Source organism: Lissotriton vulgaris, chromosome 3_1, assembly GCF_964263255.1.
Source record: "Lissotriton vulgaris chromosome 3_1, aLisVul1.2, whole genome shotgun sequence".
Taxonomy (NCBI): domain Eukaryota; kingdom Metazoa; phylum Chordata; class Amphibia; order Caudata; family Salamandridae; genus Lissotriton; species Lissotriton vulgaris.
Window position 1 is genome coordinate 1,408,558,886 of NC_141689.1, and position 26,756 is coordinate 1,408,585,641.

Consider the following 26,756-nt stretch of genomic DNA (forward strand, 5'->3'; position numbering starts at 1 on the left):
CTGCAACATCCAGGAGGTCTCTCAGTTATTCAGTGTGCATATTGAAAATAAACTAGATGTCATTTAAACCCTGGAGCATTCTAGTTGCATGGGATGAGGAGGACCCTGAGGAGTACATATAGATGAATTCGGTACATACAAAAATGGACAAAGAAAATGAACATAGATCTTTGCTTATAATTCCTGTGGACTGTCAGTGGAGAGTGTAGATAACAGAGGAGAAGATACATGAAAATCTGAGTTGGTGTGGATGGAGGATGTTGAATGAGATTTTGTGTTTATGAATTTAGCAGGTACCAATTTGTTTAATGTTGACCAAGGAAGACTAATAATATGGCAGTACTGAGATCATGAAAGTCTAGGGATGTTATTGAGAAGTTTTACCTGACCTGCCTTGGAGTGAGGGAGAGCAAGACACAGTTTGTAGAAAATCACAGCAAATTATTTAACGAAGTGTAATGGGATGGAGTCTTTTGAGTTGCAAGTGGGCTTGATACTGTGCAATAAGCAAAATGCCTGCAGAGAGAGATTTTGTCAACCGGTTGGACACTCAGGAAGGAGGTGGTAGTGAGATTGACGTTTTGGTGTAGACCAGAGATGGCGGTGATCAGTGGTGGCTGTATTATAAAAGGAGGAGTTGGAAGAAGAGTTGTTGTAGGGAGGACATTGGTCGATGTGATGGAAGTAAGCAAGTGCTTCCCAAAAAGTATTTCTCCAAAATACAGGGTTTTATTTAGAATATAAATTGTATTCACTTTTCTACTGAACCATCCCCACCAAGCCACTGATAGCGCACCCAACAGAAGTCCTGTCCCGTTACCTGAGTTGCTACAAGCTTCTGTTGAACTCATGCTAAGTATGAAAGACAAATTACAAATAAAACTTAATGTAGTGAAAAATTATCTCTGTAGCAACATTTGAATTATTTATTAACTGTCAAGACTATTTTACTTTTTGGAATTGAATGATTTACATATGTGTTCCTTTTGTTGTAAGTGCTTTGATTGTTTGACCGCAATATTCCACTACAGACTTTCTATTTATTGTAAGTTAATTCGTTTTTCTATATTTTTTATGCTAGCTTTCACCAAAAAAGACCTGGGAAGGATTCATTGGTGGTTTTCTTGCTACAGTTGTGTTTGGTTTCATTGTAAGTATTTCAGTCCCAGAATATGTGTGAGTACGTAATAGAATGAACAAGGTTGTTTTTTCTTACACAAGTGTAAAAGGAAAATGTGCATGTTGGATCCGAGACCGACCCTTTGTATACACTTTTATTCATTATACGTTTATTTCATTCATTACAGCTGTTGTAAACATTAATTCGAAATTCTAACAAATAGCAATATAGCTGCTGTGGCGAGCACTTATAGAACCTATAAATGAGTTGAGCAAAGGGGCAAGAATATACATTAGCGCATTTAAAAATTATTCCAACACAATAACAGTACCTGCAGTCTAAAAGTTTGCTTTGAACTAAATCCACACATTTCAAAATTGCATCTATTTAATTCGGGGCCCGATGCCCCGCAATACATTCTTTTGCCGCGTCTGTGCATTTCCTAATTCCCGAGGGAATATAGAATCTGTTAGTAGTTGTCTACAAGCAGCATTAGGCAAAACCTGCCATATATACAATAAACGAACGCACTTTTCTTCCTCAGCAAACCATAGACCATATTCTGTGTTTTCCTCGTGCCATTATCCTACCAAAACGAAAACCTAATATTGAAAACAGACAAAGTCCGAGTATGGTAAGATTATGCTTCTCATACACATAGGTTACACCAAATATTTCTGTGGTTCATTGAAAGTGTAGCGGATTATAGAGGCAGCACATCTACTTTTCCTGCTTAATTACCTAATTGTCTACATAAAGTGAAATCAGTCTTCCCGGTTTAATAGCCATTGCTTTTAAACATGGGCAGTTGTTTGGCCCCGACGTCATATTGCTGCAGATTGGGCATTGAAGATGCCAAGGAAGCTCCTCTGGGCTTCCTATACACCAAACTATACTTATTCGCTTGCTACCATAGTAGATATTTTAGCTTGACCAGTGTGGCAGGTTTTAGGTTTGCACATATTGAAATAAAGCTTTTATGTTTGCACAGATTGAACAAAAAGGTTTCCTAGTCTATGCAAGTAGGTTTATGCCAAATAAACTCAAAGCACACTTGCGCCTGTGCAATGCTTTTTTATAAACCAAATAGAACTATGTAAGTGTGACTCTGCAATAATAGACCATCTAGAGAGTTTCCCATAAAAGGTGGCATGCCCATAGTTTAAAGTGTTCAACAATTTACTTTAGACCACTTGTCGATTTGGGGTCAAGCAGGGCCCTGACAATTTAGTGCTTATATGTAGAAAGGAGACATTTACAATTTAAATCTGTTGAACGTAACACTGCTTGATTTAATTTGACATCTCCCTGCTACTCAGATCATAGCTTCAACCCAGTTACACCCTCTGTGTTTGTGTAGGCCAATGAGTTCCTATAAGTTCCCTGTCCAAAGACAAACAACCTTTGTTTTTCCTTCATCAACGATGAGCTTGTTAGTGTTGCCAACATTTCTAGTTCTTTTAATGGTCTTTGTAGACCAGTCCGAGTTCAATCCTGCACTATAGTATAATTTGCATATTGTAACACATTTAATTGAAAGCCCCAAATTTCGGAGGAAAGCTTTTTATTTTATTTCAAGTCACATTTACATCTGCTTTATACGGGTTAAACTGTATTGATGCCAGCATATATCCCTGCTCCAAACCAACTCTATTTGCGGAGACTTTTTCTCTTGTAACTGCCTTTAGTCCAATTAAAAATGTTCCCATTTACCAGAGTAGAAGGTAACTTTTCATATGTGTCAAGCAGTTTCAAAATCAATAAATGCTGCATATAGTGACTGTTTCATTAGTGGGTGCTCCCTATCCCAGCTTCTGTGAGACATACCGCTGTGTTCATGCCTTCTACAGTCTACAGTGTCAAGCCCTACCCACCTAGACCCACATGCCATGAATGCTATTGCATCCACCATGGAGCACGTTTAGAGCAGAACAGAGAGGGGTGTGCTACCGGACCCATGGGAAGCCCTGACTGCTCAAGTTGTTTCAGCTGTACCTGTCACCTATCGGTCTCCTAGACCCTTTTTTACCTACACTGATACTTTTGTAGTTTCTTGCAGAGCCAGAGTGTCTCTGTGTTAACGTGGTGTAGCAGCTCCCAAGCCCCTCCCCCGCCAACCCCCCTTTCCATCAGACTTCAAAGGAATGCGCTCCCCTGCCACAGCAATGCCGAGAGCTTGTTAGGTCTCGCCTATTATATCCCGTTAGGGATAAATAGGCGAGATTATAGTAAGCAGTTCAAAAAGTCTACCAAACTGCAGATCCCGTACAGTTCATGTGAGGCAGGCGTGCGAGGTAGACGCGTGCACATCAAACACCATCGGCCTCAGACTTCAAAGGAAGCCGCTCGCACACCACCATTTTTCTGAGCCTCGGCATCAGACTTCAAAGGAATCCGCTCCCGCCCCCCCATCAGACTTCAAAGGAATGCGCTCCCGCCCCCCCCCGCCCTTGCCACAGCAATGCCAAGAGCTTAGTTTGCCCCAGTATTGGAACTTTCATAGATTCCCATGCTTTGTATCATTCCCCGTCGTCAGAATGGGAGCCTCAGTAAATAAAAAATACCATAGAAGTAAGCACAAAAGTGAAAAAAAGGCCTAGGCCTTATCTCATTTTGTAGCTTATCCACCTCTTTTTGTAAAAGAGACCAAATTCTTGCAACAACCAATCAGAGCAGCCTCACCACATAGAACCTTCCTGAGAGAGTCTCAGAGCCTTAGATTTTCTACCGCACGTTGTGTTGGGGAGTCTCCATTGAGCTCTGCTCAATTTTCTTCACTTTAACTCAACTTTAATTCGTTTTTTAGGTCTCGTAGAGAGACCTATTGCAGTCAAACCAGAAAGCTGAGGATTTGTAGAAGTGCACGTGCTTGTGAACGCGCTTCTATCCCCCTGCCTTGCTCTTCAAAGGCTCCCCTTACCATTTGCTCCTGCCTCCCCGCCCACTGCTTCACACTTCACGGCCGCCAGGCCGTGACTCACATTTCTGCCCAGCATCTTCAAAGGGATCTGCTTCCCCGCCTACTGCTTCACACTTCACGGCCGCCATTTTTTGGAACGGGGTTGTTTTTAAAACAAAGAATAGCTTACAGTATAGAATGCAAACAGTAAACGTCTTTGGTCTTCCTTTTAAAACGTTATTCAGAAAAGTTATGACAGAAAAAGGTATTTGCCTTTGGAGGAGCGGCTTCAATGTACAGGCTCTGCTTATTATCATGACGACGCTTTATTGGTATTTCATTGAAGTCACCCTCCCTGTAATTGAGGCACCAGACGTCTAAAATCCTAGGTCTGAGGCTGCGCCATGTGTCTCAATACGTCGCATTAGCTGCCACATATTTCCTTCCCCCTTCCTTTTCGTGCCGCAGCTTTGTTTTACCGCTGTGTGCGCCTGATCCTAACGTGGACGCCCGTATACATCCTACATAGGGAATGCGGACCCTACGTGTGCCGTCACGTGCTGTCTGTACGTTGCGTGTGTCTTTTTTTCTACCCAGCGAATATCTTTTCTGTCACAAGCTTGTCTTACTAATCGAATAACGCCATTGTGTCTTGGCACTGTCCGCCTGCCAACTAGATCTTGCAGAAGCCAAGAGCTGCTTTCTCTTGTGAAAGGCTGACATTCTACGCTTACTTAGCTGTCAAACTGCCGCTTTCACGACGCAAACTAATATTTTTACTTTCATCACTATTATTGGTTTTCAGAATACAAATGAACTTCAGATTTTAAGGTATCAAACGTAATGAGGTCGAATTAGAAAGGAAAGAAGTGTAGGCACACAGATGTGTTGTTTATGGCAGATAAATATGAAATAATCAACTGCTTCTGACCTTTTAAACTGAACTACTGTTGTAGAACCTGAAGTCAGTGGTACTAGTTAAACTCTTTATTGTTATTTTCATTTTTTGGTTGGCAGAAAACTGTCAGTTGGGAAATTCATTTCTGCTCTTTTCACTGTTGACAGATGGATTCCACCGTGGGGAGGGGACTCAATCGCTCTCTTGTGGAATATTTTTTTTTCACAACAAATTTTATTGCATTTCTTGTCATCATACAGCACAATGGGCAACATATATATATAGCCATTTTTTCATGAAGTAATATTGCATTACAGATTTTTGATAACTAAACTAGAACTATAAATCCGAGTGCACTAATGCCTTCTACCCGAAGCTTGTTTCCCTTGTTTTCCTGCCCTTCTGCCCCTATTAGACTCGTTTTTTGTGCCCTTGTGCCCTGTTAGACTCGTTTTTCCCTTGTTTTTCTACCCTCTGTTAGACTCGCTTTTTGTGCCCTTCTGCCCTCTGTTAGACTCTTTTTTTTTCCCCTTGCAACCCCAGCATCACTCAGCGCAACCCCAGCATCACTCAGCACAACCCCAGCATCACTCAGCGCAACCCCAGCATCACTCAGCGCAACCCCAGCATCACTCAGCGCAACCCCTGCATCACTCGGCGCAACCCCTGCATCACTCGGCGCAACCCCTGCATCACTCGGCGCAACCCCTGCATCACTCGGCGCAACCCCTGCATCACTCGGCGCAACCCCTGCATCACTCGGCGCAACGCCTGCAACACTCAGCGCAACCCCTGCATTACTCAGCGCAACCCCTGCATCAACTCAGCGCAAACCCTGCATCAACTCAGCGCAACCCCTGCATCACTCAGCGCAACCCCAGCGTCACTCAGCGCAACCCCTGCGTCACTCAGCGCAACCCCTGCGTCACTCAGCGCAACCCCTGCGTCACTCAGCGCAACCCCTGCGTCACTCAGCGCAACCCCTGCGTCACTCAGCGCAACCCCTGCGTCACTCAGCGCAACCCCTGCGTCACTCAGCGCAACCCCTGCGTCACTCAGCGCAACCCCTGCGTCACACAGCGCAACCCCTGCGTCACACAGCGCAACCCCTGCGTCACTCAGCGCAACCCCTGCGTCACTCAGCGCAACCCCTGCGTCACTCAGCGCAACCCCTGCGTCACTCAGCGCAACCCCTGCTTCACTCAGCGCAACCCCTGCTTCACTCAGCGCAACCCCTGCGTCACTCAGCGCCATCACAGCATCAATCTCTGCAACCATTCAACAACTGGTTCAAATATGTTCTCTCAAATGTTTCAAGCTTTATTACAAATGTCACAAAAAGATGTTAATATTTCACTTCTGTTCTTGGATTTTCATCACAATAAAATACACTGAACACAATCTTCACAAAAGTTATTTTCAAAAGTTTAAGCTATTGCCATTATAAATTAGAATCACTTTTATTTAAGTATTAATTATTTAAAAAAATTAAAAGCCATTGTTATTTGTAATATCAATACATCTAAGTCACGTAAATACAAAACATGTTGCATTACAAATGCTATAGGTGTCACATTTGCGAAAGTTATACCTATTGGCATTGTAAATGACAAAGCTATTAATTTAGCTATTTTCAAAACCAACACATAAATAAAAAAATTGTCATTTACAATACCAATAGCTCAAACTTTCATAATGCGAGACCTATCGCATTGCAAATGCTTGTTCACTATGTCTGACAAAGAAAAGAAGGCTCTGTTTAGAGCTTGTGCTACCTGTTCGAAAAAGAGGCTGTTTGTGGAGGACAAACATCAAGATTGCATATATTGTTTTTACCCGGACCAGAAGGCCACAAAGTGCAAGATTTGCAGGACCTTCTCCACTAAATCCTTGAGGGACAGAGAAGGTAGTCTTCTGACCTAGTTACAAAAAAATGAACAGTCGAGTGGGAGGTTTGTCTTCTGACAGTGAGGGCTCTTCTTCAACTGCGTCCTCGAGAAGATCAAAGAAGAGTGGTAGGTCTTCCCCCCCTACGTCTACTGAGCCCCCTGTTAAGGCCTTGCTTGGGACCTCTGATAGGTCTGATAGGATTGCTTCCCTAAAATCTCCTCACCGCGGTGAAAAGGAGAGGCAGGGACAGCTTGAGGAGTCACAGGCAGCAAAGAAAGCTAAGAAGGTAGTCTCTGGGTCTTCTCCGCCTTCAGAAAAAGTAAAGAATGGCAAAAAACCTTCTACTGTTCCTCAGGACACTGCTTTGGACAAAAAACAGCGTGTGTCGACGGTGAAAACTACAGGTACATCAACGATTCCTGTCAGGAAAGACTTGTCTCTGAAAATAACCTCGTCGACGGGCTCGTCGACGATGGTTAAGTCGACGGTATCTAAACAGTCGTCGACGTTTAAAGTGCCTGCTTCTTGTTCATCGTCGACGAAGCTTACATCATCCACGTTGACGATGATGACGACGAGGCTAGTGTCGAGGGCAATGACGACGACCAGAACGACGACGTCGACGACAGCTGCCATGATCATGACGACGAGCTCGTCGACGACACTGTCGACGATCCAACCTTCGTCGACGAGAGTCGTCTTACCGTCGACGAGCCGACCTTCGACGAGCGCAGTCTCTTCGTTGACGACTCCGTCTATGACATCGTCGACGACTCCAGTCCTCTGTATCTCTCTCAAAAAGAGGCATATTACTCCGGAAATGACGTCTCCACGGCGTGTCACATCTTTACCTCCATCATTGCTTTTGGACGACGACTCTGAAGAGGAGGTTGAAGGTCCTTACAGGCAGGATTATAGCCCATCAGACCTGCAGGTCAAGTGCCAGGGGTCCAGTTCTGATGAAGGCGAGGTGGAAGAGCACCACTATATGCAGCAGAACACTTATGAAGAGAGCCCTCAAGTGTGTGTTCACCCAGAGAGTTCTCAACAAGGACCACACCAGGACATGGTGGCTATGCCGTCCTCTCTTATCTCGGACTTACAATTAATGCTACAAGATTATAGGAGGAGGTTCCCATCTCAGCCGGAGGGACAACAAGTACGTCCTCCTTCACCCTCTATTCCGGCATCGCAGGCAGTGGCGGAGACACCGATGCCTTCAAGGGTATGCAAACCAGAGCCCAGGGAAGCTCCTCAAGAGGTGGTTCATATCCAGGATGATGATGTCTCATCGGATGAAGAGCAGCAGGTTGACCCTGACCAGGATCCAGATAGAGACTGGAATACTGATGGTCTTCAGGATCCAGATGTCCAAGTGCCGGATACCGCAACTTCTCCTCCAGTGGACATTGGAGGTTTTCATAATCTCATGGAAAGAGCGCTAAGAGGTTTGGTCTGCCCATTTCAACGGTTCAAACTGACTGTTTTTTATACGACTTGAAAGAGCCATACAGGAAGTCGGTTCGTTCTATCCCCATCATAGAACATGTTTGGTCAGAGGGTATCAAAGCCATGCAGGATCCAGCGCCGGTCCTCCCAGTTCTTCCCCGGCTGGAGAAGAAATATAGAGCGCCAGAGGGCAGCCCCGCATCCCTCACTGGTCAGCCGAAACCAGACTCGGTCATCTCCCAGGCGGCGCAGAGTAAATCAAAGAACCCATCAACGCCGCTGACAACACCACCTGATAAGGAAGGGAGGCGTCTGGATAATCTGGGGAAGAGGTTTTCTACAATGGCCAGCCTCCTCGTTCGAGCGGCAAATGCTCTGGCTATCCTTGGGAGATATGATCACCAGATGTGGTGTGACCTGTCTCCCTTTGTAGAAGAACTTCCAGATGGGTCGAAGGATGAGGTAAAAAAGATCTTGATAGAAGGTGAGCGTGCCTCTTCAGAGGTAATCAACTGCGCTATGGATATAGCGACAACGGCCTTCCGAGCGCTGGCAGACTCAGCTGTGTTGCGGCGCCAGGGCTGGCTGCGAGCCACATGGTTTCTCTAGGAAGTACAAAACAAAATTTTGGACTTACCTTATGATGGGGAACTGTTGTTTGGGAAGCACGTGGATGATACCTTGCAAGGCATGAAAAAGGATACGGACACAGCCAAGTCCTTAGGAACTTTGACCTATCGCAAAGTCCCTTTTAAGAGTGCAAGAGGAAGAGGCTTCTCATCGTACAGAGGCGGCAACCAACAGCGCTACTCTTCCTATTCACAACCTACTCAATCGTACAAGCCGCAATATCAACAGCGGCATGGTCAATCTGCGTCTTTCTCTCTCCAGCCGTCGAGAGGACGTCAGGGGCGACAGGGCAGAGACAACTCTAAACGACAATAGCGGCCCGGTGGCTCTTTCTACTGTTCCTGTCCCTTCGTTAACACCAGTGGGGGGCAGGATTGCCCATTGTCTATGCAGCTGGAAGGTCATATCATCAGACCAGTGCGTTCTAAATATCCTTAAGGAAGGACACACTTTGGAGTTCCAACATCTTCCTCCAACAAGAGCTCCAGACGCCACCACGCCCAAACATCTGGGTCTTCTTCGTCTCGAAGCCCACCAACTCGTCATCAAGGGGGCAATAGAGCCTGTACCTCACTCCCAAAAGGGGAAGTGGTTTTATTCCAGGTTCTTCCTGGTTCACAAGACAAAGGAGAAGTGGCGTCCGATACTAGATCTTGGAGAGCTCAACACCTATCTCCTAAAGTTGTCATTCAGGATGGTCACCCTTCAAGACATCCTACCTATGCTTAATCAGGGGGACTACATGGCAACTCTGGATTTAGAGGATGCATATTTCCATGTGCCCATCCACCCAGCTCACAGGCAATATCTTCGATTTACAGGAGGCAAGAGCCACTTTCATTTCAAGGTGCTGCCCTTTGGTCTCCGGTCCGCACCAAGAATCTTTACAAAGGTACTAGCTCCTGTGGCAGCTTTTCTAAGGAGGCAGTCTTTAGAAGTCTTCCCATACCTGGACGTTTGGCTAGTAAAGGCTCCTTCGTTCCAAGAAGCTTCCAAAGCAGTCACAAGCTGCAGTCAACTTTTCAAGCAGCTGGGTCTTCGGCTCAACAGAGAGAAATCAATCCTGCGGCCATCCAAAAGGACAAAGTTTTTGGGTGCAATCCTGGATACAGATTGTTGCAAGGCTTTTCCGTCAGAAGAGCGCCAAAACAAGCTTATACTTTCAGCTCGCCTCCTGCAAACAAGGAAGTCTGTCGGTTTGTCGGTACAAATCCCTTCTTGGATCGATATCATCCTGCATACAATTGATTCCTGTTGGACTTGGCCCTTCTGGCAGGTTCACCCCTAAACCTTTTGCTTTTTAAATGTGAATTGGAGGTAGTGATTTTTGGTTTCTGCGCACTTTCACTGTGTCCCAGTGGAAAGTGCGTGCGCACTCTGAGTGGATGGAGTAAGGTTGGCCTGCCCTCCCATAGGAATGCATGGGGAATGTCTGTGTCCCTGGTAGTTCCTGATGCGTGAGGTGTGCATGCTCGAGTTTGGTATGTGCGAACTCGTGTGATTGAATGCTTCACAATGATGCATGTGGCATGATTGTGTCTTGTGCGGAAGTGTCACTTCTAGGAGTTGGCATATTAGTGTAAAATATGCCTGGCGTATGATTGGCTGGAGCTGGCTGGTGAGCCTGGCTCCAGGAAGTCTGGATGGGTCTGCCGGGTGGTGAGTGTGAGATTAGTATGCTGATGGCTGGGGAGGGCTGCACCTGGTTCCTGAATGGGGCTGGGCTTTCCCCACACAATGCTGGCTCCGCCCCCTGTGGTGCGACTGATGACCCTAGCCCTGCTAGTGAATAGAGTGAGGGGCTGAGCACATCAAGGGTGCTCCAAAACCAGCTGCGACTGGTTTCTCCCCTCATCCTGTGACAAAGACAAAGGAATGTGGTGTATAAAAATGGGGCTGTGTTTTTATGATCCAGGCAGGTGCCCTCCCATCATTTTGTACTGCCGCGGACCTTGCCGCTTATTTGCCCCGTTTTTATTTAGGTATTTGAAGCCGGTGCCCACCCGGCATTGCCCCGTGTTGAATTCACCGCCGCCGGCCCGGAGAGCGATTAGGAGGCGCTGTCCCGCCTCCCTACCCCAGGGCCGCGCTTCGATTGGCTGCAGCCGCGACCCGGAAGTCAGGCAGGCCGAGGGCGGGACTGTGGGACGACAGGAAGAGGCCGGGAGCCCACCCCGCCTCCTCTGGAAGCCAGCCGTATCCTGCCTGGGGGCTCCCGAGTGAAGGGAGAGCCCCAGGGAGAGAGAGAAGTCCGGCGCGACGGCAGCGAGGCTCCCAGAATGGAGGGAGAGCCCCGCAGCCGGTGAGAGTGAGCCGCCGCCCGAGAGTGAAGCAGCCCGACGGAGAACGCCGCCCCCCCCTATCTCCGGTGAGTGGGGCAGCAGAGGAGAAGGCAGGGGTCCCGGGACACATTGTCGGTGTCCGCCCCCCCACCCCCTAGCAGCATGATCTCGTGCCCATTGCTTTGTGAAGCCACGAGGGCTTCAGGGGCATTCCTTTACTGAGCCACGAGGCTCCGGGGGCATCCCTGTTCTAAGAAGGACTCCAACGACGCCACAGTTGTTTGTCGAGCCCCGAGAGGCTCGTAGTGTCATATTCGTTCAAGAGCCGGTCGAGGCTCGAGGGGGCAGTTCTTCGTTATTCAGAGCCCGTGAGGCTCAGCACGCACAGTCGTAGTCACGAGCCCAGAGAGGCTCTTGGGCCCCAGTTGTTCTTCGAGCCCGAGAGGCTCACAGCCCATATTTGAGTTACAAGCCCGGAGAGGCTCAGGAAAGCCATTGTGGTTGTTTAGAGCCCGCAAGGCTCCCACTTGCCCCACAGCTTGTTACCGAGCCCCCGAGGCTCAAGGGGGGCACATTTGTTATTCAGAGCCACGAGAGGCCCAGGGGCATTTGCTTTGGCCAGAGCCTGCAAAGCTCCAGCGTTGGCCCATCATTGCCTCACAGCTGCCCAGCACTTCGTGGGCAGCTGCTACGTGTAGGCCCCTGACATTGGGACACAGGGCGTCCTAGCCCTAGAGAGGCCAGTTGGCCTAGGGACTGCCACAGGTTGTGGCTAATGTGATTTTTGCGCAATTGTGTTCTTTGATACACCTCTGAATGTGTTGTTTATGCATAATGTGTTCTCCTGTGCTGCACCTCTGAATGTGTTTTTATGCATCATGTGTAATGTGCTTATACCCCTACAGGTACTGTGATACTTAGGTGGTTGTTTTTCTCCTAGTACAGGTGGTGCTAGTGAGGTCCTGGTTCCCTGCGTGACCTGTTCCTAAGGTGGTTAGGGTTGCGTAGGTGGTACTTACCTGTTATCAGTGATTACTGGTTGTGTGCTTTATGTACTATTTTGTGCTACAGTGATTTATCTTTGTTCTAAAAGTGCCGACTCCTGACAGTGGTCCATGTGGCCCTGTCTTGTACATATCCCCTGTAAATTCTGCCCGTGCCTGTTGGCACATTGTAAAGTGTGTGTTTTATCTAATGTGTTTTGGTATAATACAAAGGCTATTTTTATATATAACCTTGTGTGGAGTTTCCTTTGTGGTGGGCCTTGGGTGTTGTTGCTGGGTGCGCGCGCAAACACTTAACCTACATAGCCTCCAAGTTTGGCCTTGCTGCTCGCGCCATGTTACCTAGAGGGTGAGCAGGGGTTATCTTGGCGTGTAACTCCCTTGCCCTGACTTAGGAGTGGTGGTCTCTGACTGACTTTGGTGCAAGCCCTGGACAGCCAGGGATCCCATATCTAACGGTTCCGCACTGCAGGCTTCGGTTGCGCCCACTGCAGGAGCAACTAGACATGCAATGGCGTCAGGCGACAGGCTCCTTCGACGACAAAATCATGGTAACGCCAGTAATGAAGAAGGCAAGCAGCTGGTGGTTGGTGAAAGAAAACATCTCAGTGGGTTTGACATTCCAGCTTCCTCCATTTTCCATGGTGCTGACAACAGATGCCTCCATGGAGGTTTGGGGAGCGGTTCTTCAAGAGCTGAAAGTCAGTGGTCATTGGAGCGCAGTCCAATGCAGATTCCACATCAATCTGCTAGAATTGATGGCTATTCGTCTAGCCTTGCATGCTATCCTTCCAAGGATCCAGAACCGTACAGTGCTGGTTCGTACGGACAACACCACGGCCATGCACTACATAAATAAGCAGGGCGGGACAAGATCCTGTACCCTTTCGAAGGAAGCTCAGAAAATTTGGAACTGGGTGAAGAAGTGGGGGTCTCTGGTTGGCGCAAGTATGCACTTGTGACAAACAGGGACCCTCTCCTCTAGTCAGGGCAAGGGAACTACCCTTTAAGAATAACCCCTGCTCACCCTCTAGGTTGCGTGGCGCGAGCAGTCAAGGCTAATCCTCAGGGCGCATTTAGTTAAGCATTTATAATTACACACAGTAAATAACACTGATCCCCCACAAATGGACACCAGGCTGTATTTATATAAAAATACGTAGACTTTATGTAAAAGATAGCAGTTTTGTAGACTTATCACAAGACCTTAAATAACAATAATTCTGATAGATACATCTGCCGTGTGGATTCCTCACCTTGTGAATATCCCCCTTGCGCCAGCAACATTCGGAAATTCTTTTCGTAGCTTCGCGCCGACGTGGACTTGGACGTAATAGAGGCACGGCATCGCTCCCGACTCCGCTGACGTCACCGACGCCTATAATAGGCCCACGCCGGCGTGATGACATCAGTTCCCTTTTTTCCGCGTCGTCGACGCTAACGGTTTTCTAGGGATCGTCCGTAGCTTTCTCTGTAACTTTGTTACTTTGCATTGTTAGTATTCCTGTATCTCCTCTTTCAACATGTCTTCGAAGAAGACGGGTTTCAAGGCCTGTGGGGAATGCGGAAAGACTATGTCCATTTCGTACCCGCATGAATGCTGTTTGTGGTGTCTTAGCTCTGACCACGACGTCGAAGACTGCAGTTCCTGCAGGAAGATGACTTCTAAGGCCCTCCGGGAGAGAGAAGCTAAGCTTATTGTTGCAAAGCTTAAAGGAAGTAAGGAGGAGAAGAAATCGAGATCGCGGACTCGACGCTCGAGGTCAAGATCTCACTCGAGGTCGCGTTCGGATTCGTCCTCGGCCCATTCTTCGAGGTCTTCAAAAAAGAAGCATAGGAAAAGATCTCATGAATCCCGACATCCTTCAAAGAAAGACTCTGGTTCTAAGCCGAAGTCGCAGGTGCAGCTGGTAGAGAAAGAAGTGGTGTCTTCGGCTTCAGAAGAGCATGACGCCGGAGGTGCGGCGTCGCATGCGGATTCACCTGGTTCGCCGAAGCAGACAGCGGTTCCATCTCCCGATCCAGCACGTTCTCCGGATCGGGAGGATGAAGGTGAGGAGGAGATAGTTGGAGGGGGTGAGGCTCCGTTGCCCGAAGGCCTGTCGACTCCGGTGCACCAGCCTGAAGAGGAGGTCGACGTCGTGTAACTCCGCGCCCTCGAGATCCACCTGAGGGTTCGTTTCCAACCTTCCCGGCTCCAGGTCAGGATCCGTCGCATTTTCTTAATGCGATGTATGGTATCTACTCCAGGGCTATGTACCCCTCTGGGATGCCTGTTGGTCCCATGGGTCCGATGGCATTTGGACTGGGTGTCCCCCAAACCTATGCCCCTGCGCCCTTTATGCCGGCTCCGGCGCCGCATTGGCATCTGCCGAAACCGGCGAGGCCTTCGTCTCCGAAGCCATCGACGCCGAAGTCGTCGACTCCGAATCCTTTGACGCCGGTTCCATCATCTCGGATGCCGAATCCAGAACGACATCGTGGAAGTCTTCCTCGCCCGGCGTCGGGCTCGGCGCCGGCTCAGACTTCGGTGGAGTCGACAGTGGATCCGACGGCTTCGAGGGTGAAGCACAGGTCGAGGCGTGAAGCCCAGAGGCTGATGGAAGAAGAGAGCTATCGTGAGGAGTATTTGGAGGAGGGTGAGCTACAGGATCCTGATGATCCTTATGAGGATCTTTCGGTGGCCAGTGGTCTTGAACTGTCCCCTGAGTGGGATTTGGTTTCGGTATCAGACGAACCCTCTAAAGATGTGGCTCCTTACCATGTCGTAATTAAAAAAGCAGCAAATTTGTTGAACATTGCTTTACCTACTGCTGAGTTCAAGTCAAATCTACTCACGGAGGTTCTTCGCTCTCCTTCATCGGTGACTGAACCATTGCTGCCCTTTAATGATGCCCTAAGAGATCCTATTTTAGAGGTTTGGAAGAAACCTTTATCAACTCCAGCTGTGTCTAGAGCTGTTGCCAGGAGGTACAGGACTGCTCCGGATGACCCAGAATTTTTATCTACTCACCCTCTTCCTGAGAGTTTGGTGGTACAGGCTGCCTGTTCCAGACGATCATCAGGGGCTTTTCCTCAAGTTCCGGCAGAAAAGGAGTCGAGAAAGCAGGATCAGGCTACTAAAAAGATTTTCTCCTCGGCTAGTATGGCGCTTAAGTCCACAAATGCGACCTGCCTGATGGGTCGTTATGTTCACGCCCTTATGGATACTGTTAAACAGTTGGTACCCAAATTACCTGAGGAGGATAGAAAAGACTTCCAGGAAGTTATCTCTGATGCTCAGGCTGCAGCAAGGCAGGTGATTCAGAGTGGGTTAGACATGGCGGATTCTGTGGCGAGGAGTTTTCTACAAATGTCCAATCTACATTGTTGGATCTCCCTTTCGATGGTTCTGGCTTGTTTGGCAAGAAAGCAGACGATGCTTTAGAACGTTTTAAGGACAGCAGAGCAACAGCCAAGTCATTGGGCATTCAGACCAGGGGCATTTTTGGAAGGCGTACTAGAGGTTTTAGCAGATCTTCCTTTTGATCCTACAAATCTACGCAGCAGCAGCCACAGCAGCAGCAAAACACGCTGTACAGGTCTTATAGGGGCAAACAAAGAGGATTTTCTCGAGGCCGTCAAGCCTCCTCCTCCTCCTCCTCCACTTCCCCTTCCCAGCCCCCTGCCAACGCAGCAAAGCAGCCCTAGATCCGCCATTCCGGATCATGTGGGCCCAGTGGGGGGCCGGCTTACCCTTTTCCTGCGGGATTGGGAATTGATAACATCAGATCTTTGGGTTCTCAATCTCGTGGGGAATGGGTATGCTCTTCCCTTTCGGGAGTTTCCCCCAAATTACCCTCCTTGCCAGGGTTATTGTTCGGAGGACCACCTGCTTCTCCTGCAGGAAGAAGTCCTGGCACTTTTCAGGAAAGGTGCGATAGAGGTGGTTCCGGAGCAGGAAAGGGGTCAGGGGTGCTACTCCCGGTATTTCCTGATCCCCAAGAAGGATGGCAGGTTACGGCCGATTCTGGATCTCAGGATTATGAACCTTTACCTGAAACAGGAAAAGTTCAAGATGCTCACCCTTGCACAGGTTCTTCAAGCGCTGCTGGAAGAGGACTGGATGGTGTTGATCGACTTGCAGGATGCATATTTTCATATTCCCATCTTGAAGTCGCACAGAAAGTATCTCCGTTTTACGGTTGGGTCGCAGCACTACCAGTTTGCGGTCCTTCCGTTTGGTCTTACTACTGCGCCTCGAGTCTTCACCATGGTGATGGCAGTGGTGGCAGCTCATCTCAGGAGGTCGGGGATTCCAATATTCCCGTATCTGGACGACTGGCTGATCAAGGCGAAGTCGCCAGAGAAGGTGCTCCATCATCTGCAAGAGACAACTCAGTTGTTGCACAGGTTGGGTTTTTCGATAAATGTACCCAAGCCTCACCTGGTGCCCTCCCAGCGCAACCTGTTCATAGGTGCGGTACTGGACACTACTGTATGTCGTGCATTCCCTCCTCCTCAAAGGATTCGCGACATACAGGAAATGATTCCTTTATTCTTAAATGGAGCGATTGTTCCAGTCCTGAAGGTCCTTCGCCTGCTCGGTCTGATGGCTTCTTGCATTCTATTGGTCAACCATGCACGCTGGCACATGAGGGCGCTCCAGTGGTGCCTCCGCAGGCAGTGGTATCAGCACAACGGAGATCTCAGGGAGTCAGTGAGGATCTCCAGAGAAGCTGCGGTGGATCTGTCTTGGTGGAGCGTGGAAGGCAATCTGTTGCAAGGAAGCCTTTTCAACTTCCTCCATCGGTGGTCACGGTAATAACGGATGCATCCACTCTAGGGTGGTGTGCTCATCTGGGGGATCTGGAGGTCAAGGATCTTTGGTCTCCGGAGGAAAGGTTGCTTCATATCAACCTTCTAGAGTTGCGGGCGATACGTCTGGCGCTCAAGGCCTTCCTCCCTTCCCTTCGCGGTCAGTCGATTCAGGTCCTTACCGACAACACGACCGCGATGTGGTACATCAACAAGCAGAGAGGAGTGGGGTCGCAGTGTCTCTGCAGAGAGGCTCTGCGTCTCTGGTCCTGGGTTCAGAACCATCAGATTTGTCTGATGGCAAATCATCTGGCCGGAGTTCAGAACGTTCGTGCAGACAGTCTCAGTCGGCAGTTCTCGGCCGACCACGAGTGGAGGCTTCATCCGGAGGTGGTTCGTCGCGTCTTTCGGACGTGGGGAACTCCTCAGGTGGACCTTTTTGCCACTCTAGAGAATGCTAACTGCCCGTTATTCTGCAGTCTCCAGTTTCCGATGCAAGGAGCCTTGGGGGACGCGTTTCAGTTGAGTTGGGAAAGACTACTCCTTTACGCGTTTCCTCCCATACCTTTGATTCCTCGGATTCTGAGGAAAATTCGCCAAGACCGGGCCCAAGTCATATTGATTGCCCCGGATTGGCCAAGAAGGGTGTGGTACTCAGACCTTCTCCACCTCTCCTCTCACCCGCCGCTCCGTCTCCCTTTCAGGACAGATCTCCTCTCCCAGATGGAGGGGCAGGTTCTACACCCCGGCCTCCAGACCTTACACCTTCATGCCTGGAAATTGAACGGGGCAACCTGAGTTCTTTTTCTCTCCCGCCTGACTTGGTGGATGTCATCTCATCAGCCAGGCGTGACTCCACTAAGTCCATCTATTCTTATAGGTGGTCGAAATTTGTCTCTTGGTGTGGGGAGAAATCTATAGACCCTTTGAGTGCCCATTTGTCTGTAGTTCTCCAGTTTGCCCTATCTCTGGCACAACAGGGGCTTGCTGTTGCCACAGTGAAGGGTTATCTTTCAGCGCTGTCTGCATTTCTCTGCTTGCCCGACCAGCCATCTCTTTTTAAATCTCCTGTGGTTTTAAGGTTTTTGAAGGGCCTCATGAATAAGTTCCCTCCTACTCCTTTTATTGTGCCTCAGTGGGACTTAAATCTTGTTTTTGACCTTTCTGATGGGTGCTCCCTTTGAGCCTCTTCACAAATGTCCTATGAGGCTTTTGACTCTTAAGACAGTTTTCCTCGTTGCAATTACCTTGGCAAGGAGGGTAAGTGAGCTTCAAGCTCTTAGTTCCAAGCCCCCTTTCTTGTCCATTCATGCTGATCGAATGGTTCTTAGGACCAGGGCTGCTTTTCTGCCTAAGGTGGTGACTCCTTTCTACCTTGGTCAATCTGTTACCCTCCCTACCTTTTATCCTCCCCCACACCCTTCCAAGGAGGAGGAGAGATTACACCGTCTGGACCCCACGAGGGCGGTGTCTTTTTACCTGGACAGAACTAAAGACTGTCGGTTGGATGACCAGCTCTTCATTGGTTTTGCTGGCTGCAAGAGAGGAAGAGCGGTCCATAAAAGAACTTTATCGAGATGGATCGTCCTCTGTATAAAGATCTGCTACTCTTTGGCAGGTAAGGAACCTCCAGAGGGTATAAGGGCTCATTCTACTAGAGCTAAGTCGTCAACCTCTGCTTTGGCTAGAGATGTTCCTGTAGAGGATATTTGTAGGGCGGCTACTTGGTCTTCCCTCCACACTTTCGCGAAGCATTACTGCTTGGATTCCGAAGTGAAGAGGGACGGTCATTTTGCACGCTCTGTTCTCCAGGATTTCCGGGTCTAGAAGAGTGGACACCCTCCTCCGGGAGTGGGGACTGCTGTGGGACTCTATTCACAAGGTGAGGAATCCACACGGCAGATGTATCTATCAGAAGAACAAGTTACTTACCTTTGGTAACGCTTTTTCTGGTAGATACAATATCTGCCTGTGGATTCCTCACTGACCCACCCGCCTCCCCGTTGTCCACTCTTCTAGGTCAGAGTTTCTTTAATGTTTTATTTTATTGTCAAGGAGTTGTTTATTTCAAATGTTTTATTGCATTTGCTTCACACTGTGTGTGTTACCTTGATATTTGTACTGTGTATACTGTGTATATTTCTACTGCCATTGGTCCGTCCGTGTGCCTCGAAGGCACGGAAAAAAGGGCGGAACTGATGTCATCACGCTGGCGTGGGCCTATTATAGGCGTCTGTGACGTCAGCGGAGTTGCGAGCGATGCCGTGCCTCTATGACGTCCAAGTCCACGTCGGCGCAAAGCTACGAAAAGAATTTCTGAATGTTGCTGGCGCAAGGGGGATATTCACAAGGTGAGGAATCCACAGGCAGATATTGTATCCACCAGAAAAAGCGTTACCGAAGATAAGTAACTTGTTCATTAGGATGCACACAATACTTCTGTTAATGTTGGAATGGATACTTTTCTTGGCTGTTCAATGCTTCAATTCAAGCGTTACTTCAAATTACAGTTCCCTTCAGCAAAGCGTTGTTAGACAGACCGGGAGGGTCGGCCGAGGACTAGGGGAGAGGTCTCCGGGGAGAGCCGTCTTCAGTGATCGTACAGACGAGTAACTTCCCCCCCACAGACGTACACCACACCAAGATAAGGTTTAACGTTCTTTATAAGTAATCTTTAGGTACGAGAAGATGGTACAAGGAGGTCTGGACTCAGGGGTCCCCTCGATTCTAGTCTCTTGGATGGGACAGGGGGTAGCGGGACAGTCTTGTTACCAATCTGGTAGATGCGATGATATGATGGATAGCTCACAATCCTCGAGCTCGGCGTTCTAGATGGACGGGCCGCGGCAGCGCCAGCAGGTCCCGAGATGATCGTAGGTAGCGACGGTCCGCGGCGGTGCCAGCAGGTCCCGGGGAAGGTGGTAAGGACAGCGGTCCGCGGCAGCGCCTGCAGGTCCCGACGAGGATGAAGGATGCGGAAGGTTGCGGCAGCGCCGGCAGGCAGGACAATAGTTCACAAGGCAAGGCTGCGGCAGCGCCAGTAGTCCGTCAAGGATGAGTTCTTCTCGGTGTCTCTCGACTCCAGGATACAACTGCCTTCCTGCTCTGGAGCTGCCCCAATTATAGGTCTGGCCTCCTTTGATGTCCGGACCCTCGCACTTGGAGGTCGGGAGGTCCGGGATGAGGGAGTCCAGACACCCAGCAGGGGGGTGGAGCCAGCGCCCGGGGGAGCTGGGGCGATCGGCACCTGGCGGGGGAGAGCCATCGACACTTCTTTCTCCCATTGACCTGCCAAGTGGTCCGTTCACCTCCTGGGTGGATGGTGGTGCCGGGATGTCGGGGTCTGGCCAGGCCCAGGGTTAGGGTCGAGCTGAGGCCACGCGGCCGCGTGGTGCAGTGTCCAAGATGGCGGCAGGGTCGGGCAATGGAGCTGGTAGTGGCTCGGCCCCATGATACGGAGATGTCCGGGGTCAAGAGTCCCGTAGGAGACGGGGTGCGGGTCGCTTCCGTGGGTAACACCTGGAGGGCCGGGGCTCGGGCCCTGTCATGCGGGGAGGGAGCAAGCCCTTCACGTGGCCTGTCCAACATGCGTCCCCCCCAGCTGAAGGCGGGGAGAGTCACCCATCCTCTTGGGGACTCTCCTCGTCGAGGCGGAAAAAGCGTGACAGGCCATCCGCGTTGGCGTGGTCCTGGCCAGGCCGGTGTTCCACAGTGAAGTCCATCCCCTGCAGGGAGATGGACCATCGCAATAGTTTGGGATTTTCCCCCCGCATCTGCATTAACCACTGCAGGGGCCGATGATCTGTTTGCACCCGGAAGTGGGTACCGAAGAGATAGGGCCGGAGCTTCTTGAGGGCCCACACTACGGCGAAGGCCTCCCTCTCGATGGTGCTCCAGCGCTGTTCTCGGGCCAGGAGGCGTCTGCTGATGAAGGCCACCGGTTGGTCAAGTCCTTCGGGGTTCAACTGGGAGAGGACCGCCCCGATGCCATGGTCGGAGGCATCCGTTTGTACGATGAATTCCCGGCTGTAGTCGGGGGCTTGGAGCACCGGGGCAGTGCACATGGCGGCCTTCAGTTTCTCGAAGGCCGCTTGACAGTCGGGGGTCCAGTTGACCATCTTCGGGTGGTTTTTGGATGTGAGTTCTGTGAGGGGCCCCACAATGCTGCCATAGTCCCTCACAAATCGCCGGTAGTAGCCGGTGAGCCCCAAGAAGGCTCGGACCTCTGTTTGCGTGACTGGAGGCTGCCAGCACTGGATGGCAGCGACCTTGAGTTGAAGGGGGGCCACCAGACCGCTTCCCACTTGGTGTCCGAGATAGGTCACGGACCCCTGACCAATTTGGCACTTGCTGGCCTTGATGGTGAGGCCGGCCCGTTGGAGGGCCTGCAGGACCTCTCGGAGGTGGTGGAGGTGGTCGGTCCAGTGGCGGCTGTACACAGCGATATCGTCCAGGTAGGCGGCGCTGAATTCCTCGAGTCCCGCCAATACCTCGTTCACCAGCCGCTGAAAAGTAGCTGGAGCGTTCTTCATGCCGAATGGCATGACCTTGAAGTGGTAGTGGCCATCGGGGGTGGAAAAAGCGGATCGTTCCTGAGCCCGGGGTGTGAGACCGATCTGCTAGTAGCCCGCTGTCAGGTCAAAGATGCTGAGGTAGCGGGCAGCCCCCATGCGGTCGATCAGTTCATCTGCTCGGGGGATGGGATGAGCGTCGGTTCTGGTGACAGCGTTCAGGCCCCGATAGTCGACGCAGAATCGGAGCTCAGGAGTGGTGCCGGGGGCGGCAGCTTTGGGGACCAGCACGACTGGGCTGGCCCAGGGGCTGTCCGAGGGCTCGATGACCCCGAGCGTGAGCATCTTTGACACCTCCTCTTGGATGCAGGCCCGTACCCGATCTGGTACGCGGTACGCCCGATGTCTGATAGGGGGACTGTCCCAAGTGTCCACGTCGTGCAAGCACCAGGGGGTGACCCCTGGGGTGAGGGAAAACAGGGTCGCAAATTGCAGCAGGAGGTCCCGGCAGTCTTGGTGCTGTTCCGGGGTGAGGGCATCGGAGAGTCGGACCCCGTCTACGGAACCATCTTTCTCACGGGTCTTTAGAAGATCAGGGAGAGGTTCGGAGTCTTCTTCCGCTCCACTGTCGGTAGCCATCAGGAGGCTGAGCTCCGAGCGCACAAAGTGGGGTTTGAGTCTGTTAGCGTGGTGACCCGGAGGGGGTTTCGGGGAGATTCCATATCGATGAGATAGGTGACGGGGCTCTTGCGCTCGACCACTTTGAAGGGCCCAGTCCACTTGTCCTGCAAGGCACATGGTTCGGTGGGGGACATCACCCATACTTGTTGGCCAGGTTCGAATTCGATGGAGGAGGCATTTTGATCGTACCATTTCTTCATGTCCTCCTGACTGGCCTCAAGATTTGCTTTTGCTATCTCTCTGAACCGTCGGGTCTGATTGCGTAGGGTCAGGAGGTACTTGAAGACGTCTGGAGGGGACTTCAGGGGGGCCATCTCCCAACCTTCTTTGACTAGGCTGAGGGGCCCTCGAACAGGGTGTCCTTACAAGAGTTCGAAAGGGCTGAAGCCGAGGGACTTCTGGGGGACTTCTCGATAGGCGAAGAGGAGGCACGGAGGCAGCACATCCCGCTGGCGGTGGAGGGGCTCTTCCAACCCCCCGATCATTCCCTTGAGCGTGCGGTTGAACCGCTCGACTAGTCCGTTTCCTTGAGGGTGATAGGGGGTCGTGAATCGGTAGGTGACCCCGCACTGTTGCCAGAGGGATTTCATATATTTCGAAATAAAGTTTGTGCCTCTGTCGCTGACGACTTCTCGGGGGAAGCCCACCCGGGAGAAGATCCCCATTAAGGCCCGGCCGACCACTGGGGCTGTTACAGTTCGTAGGGGAACAGCCTCGGGGTAGCGGGTGGCGTGGTCCACCAGTACCAGGATGAACCGATGTCCTTGTGCTGTTCGGGGGTCCAGGGGCCCCACAATGTCTATTCCCACCCTCTCGAACGGGGTGGTGACAACTGGGAAGGGTTGCAGAGGTGCTTTGAGTTTGCGGCCGCTCTTTCCGCTGGCCTGGCACGTGGGGCAGGATCGGCAGTGGTTGAGGACGTCGTTTCTCATCTTTGGCCAGAAAAAGTGGGTCTCCAGGCGACTGTAGGTTTTGTCCTGTCCCAGGTGTCCAGCCAGAGGGACATCGTGGGCCAAATTTAACAAGAAGTCTCTAAAACGGAGGGGCACCACCAACACTCGACTGGCCCCTAACTCCGCGATTCTCTGTTCACTATACAACAGGTCGTTGTCCCAATAGATCCAATGGGCTCCGGTGGTGTCCCCTGCGCTCTGGGCGAGGGCTTGCTGGCGGAGTCCCTCGAGGGAGGGACAGGTCTTCTGCTCTTGACGGAACTGCTCCTGGGTGGGCCCCCCTTCTTGACGCCACTGAGCCAGATCGGGAAGGTCCTGGAGCTGAGCGGGCCCTTCGGGGGTCTGCTCTGGGGGGTCGGTATCGTCGGTGTCCTCCACTGGAGCGATCGGAGGAGGAGGTGCTGGCCATTCGGGTTCTTCAGGTCGGGGGATGGCACGGGCGGCCATGGACCGGGTGGTTACGCACGCCCAGTCCGGGAGGCCCAACATCCCCAGGTGCTCTCTTCTTTCCACGGCGGCCCACTGGGAACTCTCAAGATCGTTCCCCAGGAGACAGTCCACGGGGGCATCATCTCGGACCGTTACCTTCAACATGCCGGAGACTCCTCCCCATTCGAAGGGGACGCAGGCCATCCGACACAGACTCTCGGAATTGTCGGCTGAACGGACGGGGCAGAGGATGTTCGGCAGGATCTGTTCCGGGGTCACCAGGTGACAGTGGACAGCCGTCACACTGGCCCCCGTGTCACGTAGCGCTTCGGCCCTGCGCCCATTAATGTTCACCCACTGACTATATTTTCTGGTGTTGGCGGGTAGGGGAGCCCGTGGGATCATGTCTCTTCCCCCTAGGCACGCTAGAACCATGGCGGCCGGTTCCCACTCTTGTTGTTCTTGTTCGCATTCCTCCTGTTCTTCGGAGATTTGCTCTCCCCCCAGGGCGGCGGCAGCTACCTGGCGGGGCCTCGGAGTCTGGTTCTGTGGACAGTTCGGGTCATTGGCGTAGTGACCGACTCGCTGGCATCGATGACAGGTGATATTGGCTCGGAACCCCGGGCGCATCGGGGGGTTGCCCCGGCTGGCCGGGGGCTGGGTGCTGGCAGCGGGAGCGGCCGGGACGGTGTCTCTTCCGCGTCCCTGGCCTCTTCCCCCTCCTCGGGGACGGTGCTGACCTTGGTTTTTCCTGTTCTGTTCGTGCGGCCCATTTCGGCCTACTCGGGTGCTCTCCCATCGGTCAGCCTCGGCGGCGAGCTGTCGTGGGTCAGTCAATTTACTGTCGAGGAGGTGCTGCCTGAGCTCGACGAAGCAGTTGTTGGAGAGGTGCTCCCACACCATGAGATTAAAAAGTTGCTCGTAGGTTGTTACGTGGCTCCCCTTGATCCAACCCTCGAAGGCTCGGCTGAAATAGTTTACATATTCCACCCACGTTGTACCCGGGATCCGGGTGCAGTCTCGGAACCTCTGGCGGTACATTTCGGGTGTGAGCCCATATCGGGTGAGGAGCGCAGCCTTCATGTGGTCATAGGAGGTCATCAGATGGTCTGGGAGCTGTACCAGGGCATCGCGGCCTTCATTGACGAACCTTCCCCATAGGCCGGCTCCCCAGTCACTTCGGTCGATCCTGTGGGAGGTCATGGCGATCTCGTAGGCCTTAAACCACTGTTGTATGTCGTCATCTCAGAAATACTCTCGGACGACATCCTTGGGGATGTGGACCTTTTTTTCTGTTGCTCCTGGGGTGTGCGGTTGCTCGGGCACCCCCAGTTCTTTGTTTTGCTTCCGTAGGTCTAATTCTGCCAGTTTGCGCTCGTGTTCGTACGCTAATCTCTTTTCTTCAAACTCTCTCTGCCTCTGTTTGTCTTCCCGTTCTTCTCGGAGCCGCAGATGTTCTAGGTTCAGTTTCTGTTCGGCTAACTTTAGTTCACCGTCCATTTTGAGCCATGCCATTTCTAACTCATGTAGTCTGCTTCTTTCTCTCTCTTTGACCTCCTCCTGCGAGATACCTGTTCTTCGCTCCTCGGGAGCCGTGGTGTTCTTCTCTGATGCTGCAATGTTTTGGTCCGGGGGTCTGGCGGCCCCGGTTTCGGCCCAAGACTCAATAGCGTGCTTGAAATCGTCTTTAGTGCTCAGACCGGTGGTAGCAATGCCTAGTTCAATGCAGAATTGTTTCAACTCATGATGGTTGTACTCCTCCAATTTCTCCATCTGGAATTTCTCGGTGGATCCGCTCTCTTTGGTTGTCATTGTGGTTTAGTTGTGGGGTGAGCTACTCTCTGTACGATTACGCGTTGATTCGGATCGCGCCGCTGGCCACCAATGTTAGACGGACCGGGAGGGTCGGCCGAGGACTAGGGGAGAGGTCTCCGGGGAGAGCCGTCTCCAGTGATCGTACAGACGAGTAACTTCCCCCCCACAGACGTACACCACACCAAGATAAGGTTTAACGTTCTTTATAAGTAATCTTTAGGTACGAGAAGATGGTACAAGGAGGTCTGGACTCAGGGGTCCCCTCGATTCTGGTCTCTTGGATGGGACAGAGGGTAGCGGGACAGTCTTGTTACCAATCTGGTAGATGCGATGATATGATGGATAGCTCACAATCCTCGAGCTCGGCGTTCTAGATGGACGGGCCGCGGCAGCACCAGCAGGTCCCGAGATGATCGTAGGTAGCGACGGTCCGCGGCGGTGCCAGCAGGTCCCGGGGAAGGTGGTAAGGACAACGGTCCGCGGCAGCGCCTGCAGGTCCCGACGAGGATGAAGGATGCGGAAGGTTGCGGCAGCGCCGGCAGGCAGGACAATAGTTCACAAGGCAAGGCTGCGGCAGCGCCAGTAGTCCGTCAAGGATGAGTTCTTCTCGGTGTCTCTCGACTCCAGGATACAACTGCCTTCCTGCTCTGGAGCTGCCCCAATTATAGGTCTGGCCTCCTTTGATGTCCGGACCCTCGCACTTGGAGGTCGGGAGGTCCGGGATGAGGGAGTCCAGACACCCAGCAGGGGGGTGGAGCCAGCGCCCGGGGGAGCTGGGGCGATCGGCACCTGGCGGGGGAGAGCCATCGACACTTCTTTCTCCCATTGACCTGCCAAGTGGTCCGTTCACCTCCTGGGTTGATGGTGGTGCTGGGATGTCGGGGTCTGGCCAGGCCCAGGGTTAGGGTCGAGCTGAGGCCACGTGGCCGCGTGGTGCAGTGTCCAAGATGGCGGCAGGGTCGGGCAATGGAGCTGGTAGTGGCTCGGCCCCATGATATGGAGATGTCCAGGGTCAGGAGTCCCGTAGGAGACGGGGTGCGGGTCGCTTCCGTGGGTAACACCTGAAGGGCAGGGGCTCGGGCCCTGTCATGCGGGGAGGGAGCAAGCCCTTCACGTGCCCTGTCCAACAAGCGTCTTTAAATCAATAATCCAGTTGCTTAAAAGATTGCCCACAATCCTTCTCAATGGGACTGCGCTTGTAAATAGCGCTCTGTGTAGATCTGCCCCACGAGGGCTCCCTACCAGGCAGGCAGGAGGCTTAGGAGAAAGACTGTGCGGGACGTGGCGGGGTTAACTGGCACAGAACAAAGGGGCCGGCCACGCGGGACTCTGGAGTCCGGTGCGCACAGTGCAGGATGCGGCGTTACAGTACCTTTCAAAAAAAGGGGGGCGCTGGCA

At 51.5% G+C, this 26,756-nt stretch overlaps 1 protein-coding gene across 1 annotated transcript in view; it reads left to right on the forward strand.

The window, feature by feature from the left end:
• The window catches only part of CDS1 (CDP-diacylglycerol synthase 1), a 955,907-nt gene that overhangs the window by 769,464 nt on the left and 159,687 nt on the right, over positions 1 to 26,756 (forward strand). The window contains exon 9 of the mRNA XM_086961872.1: positions 1,082 to 1,150. Within this exon, the coding sequence (XP_086817998.1) occupies positions 1,082 to 1,150 (69 nt within the window). The remainder of the gene's footprint in view (positions 1 to 1,081; positions 1,151 to 26,756) is intronic.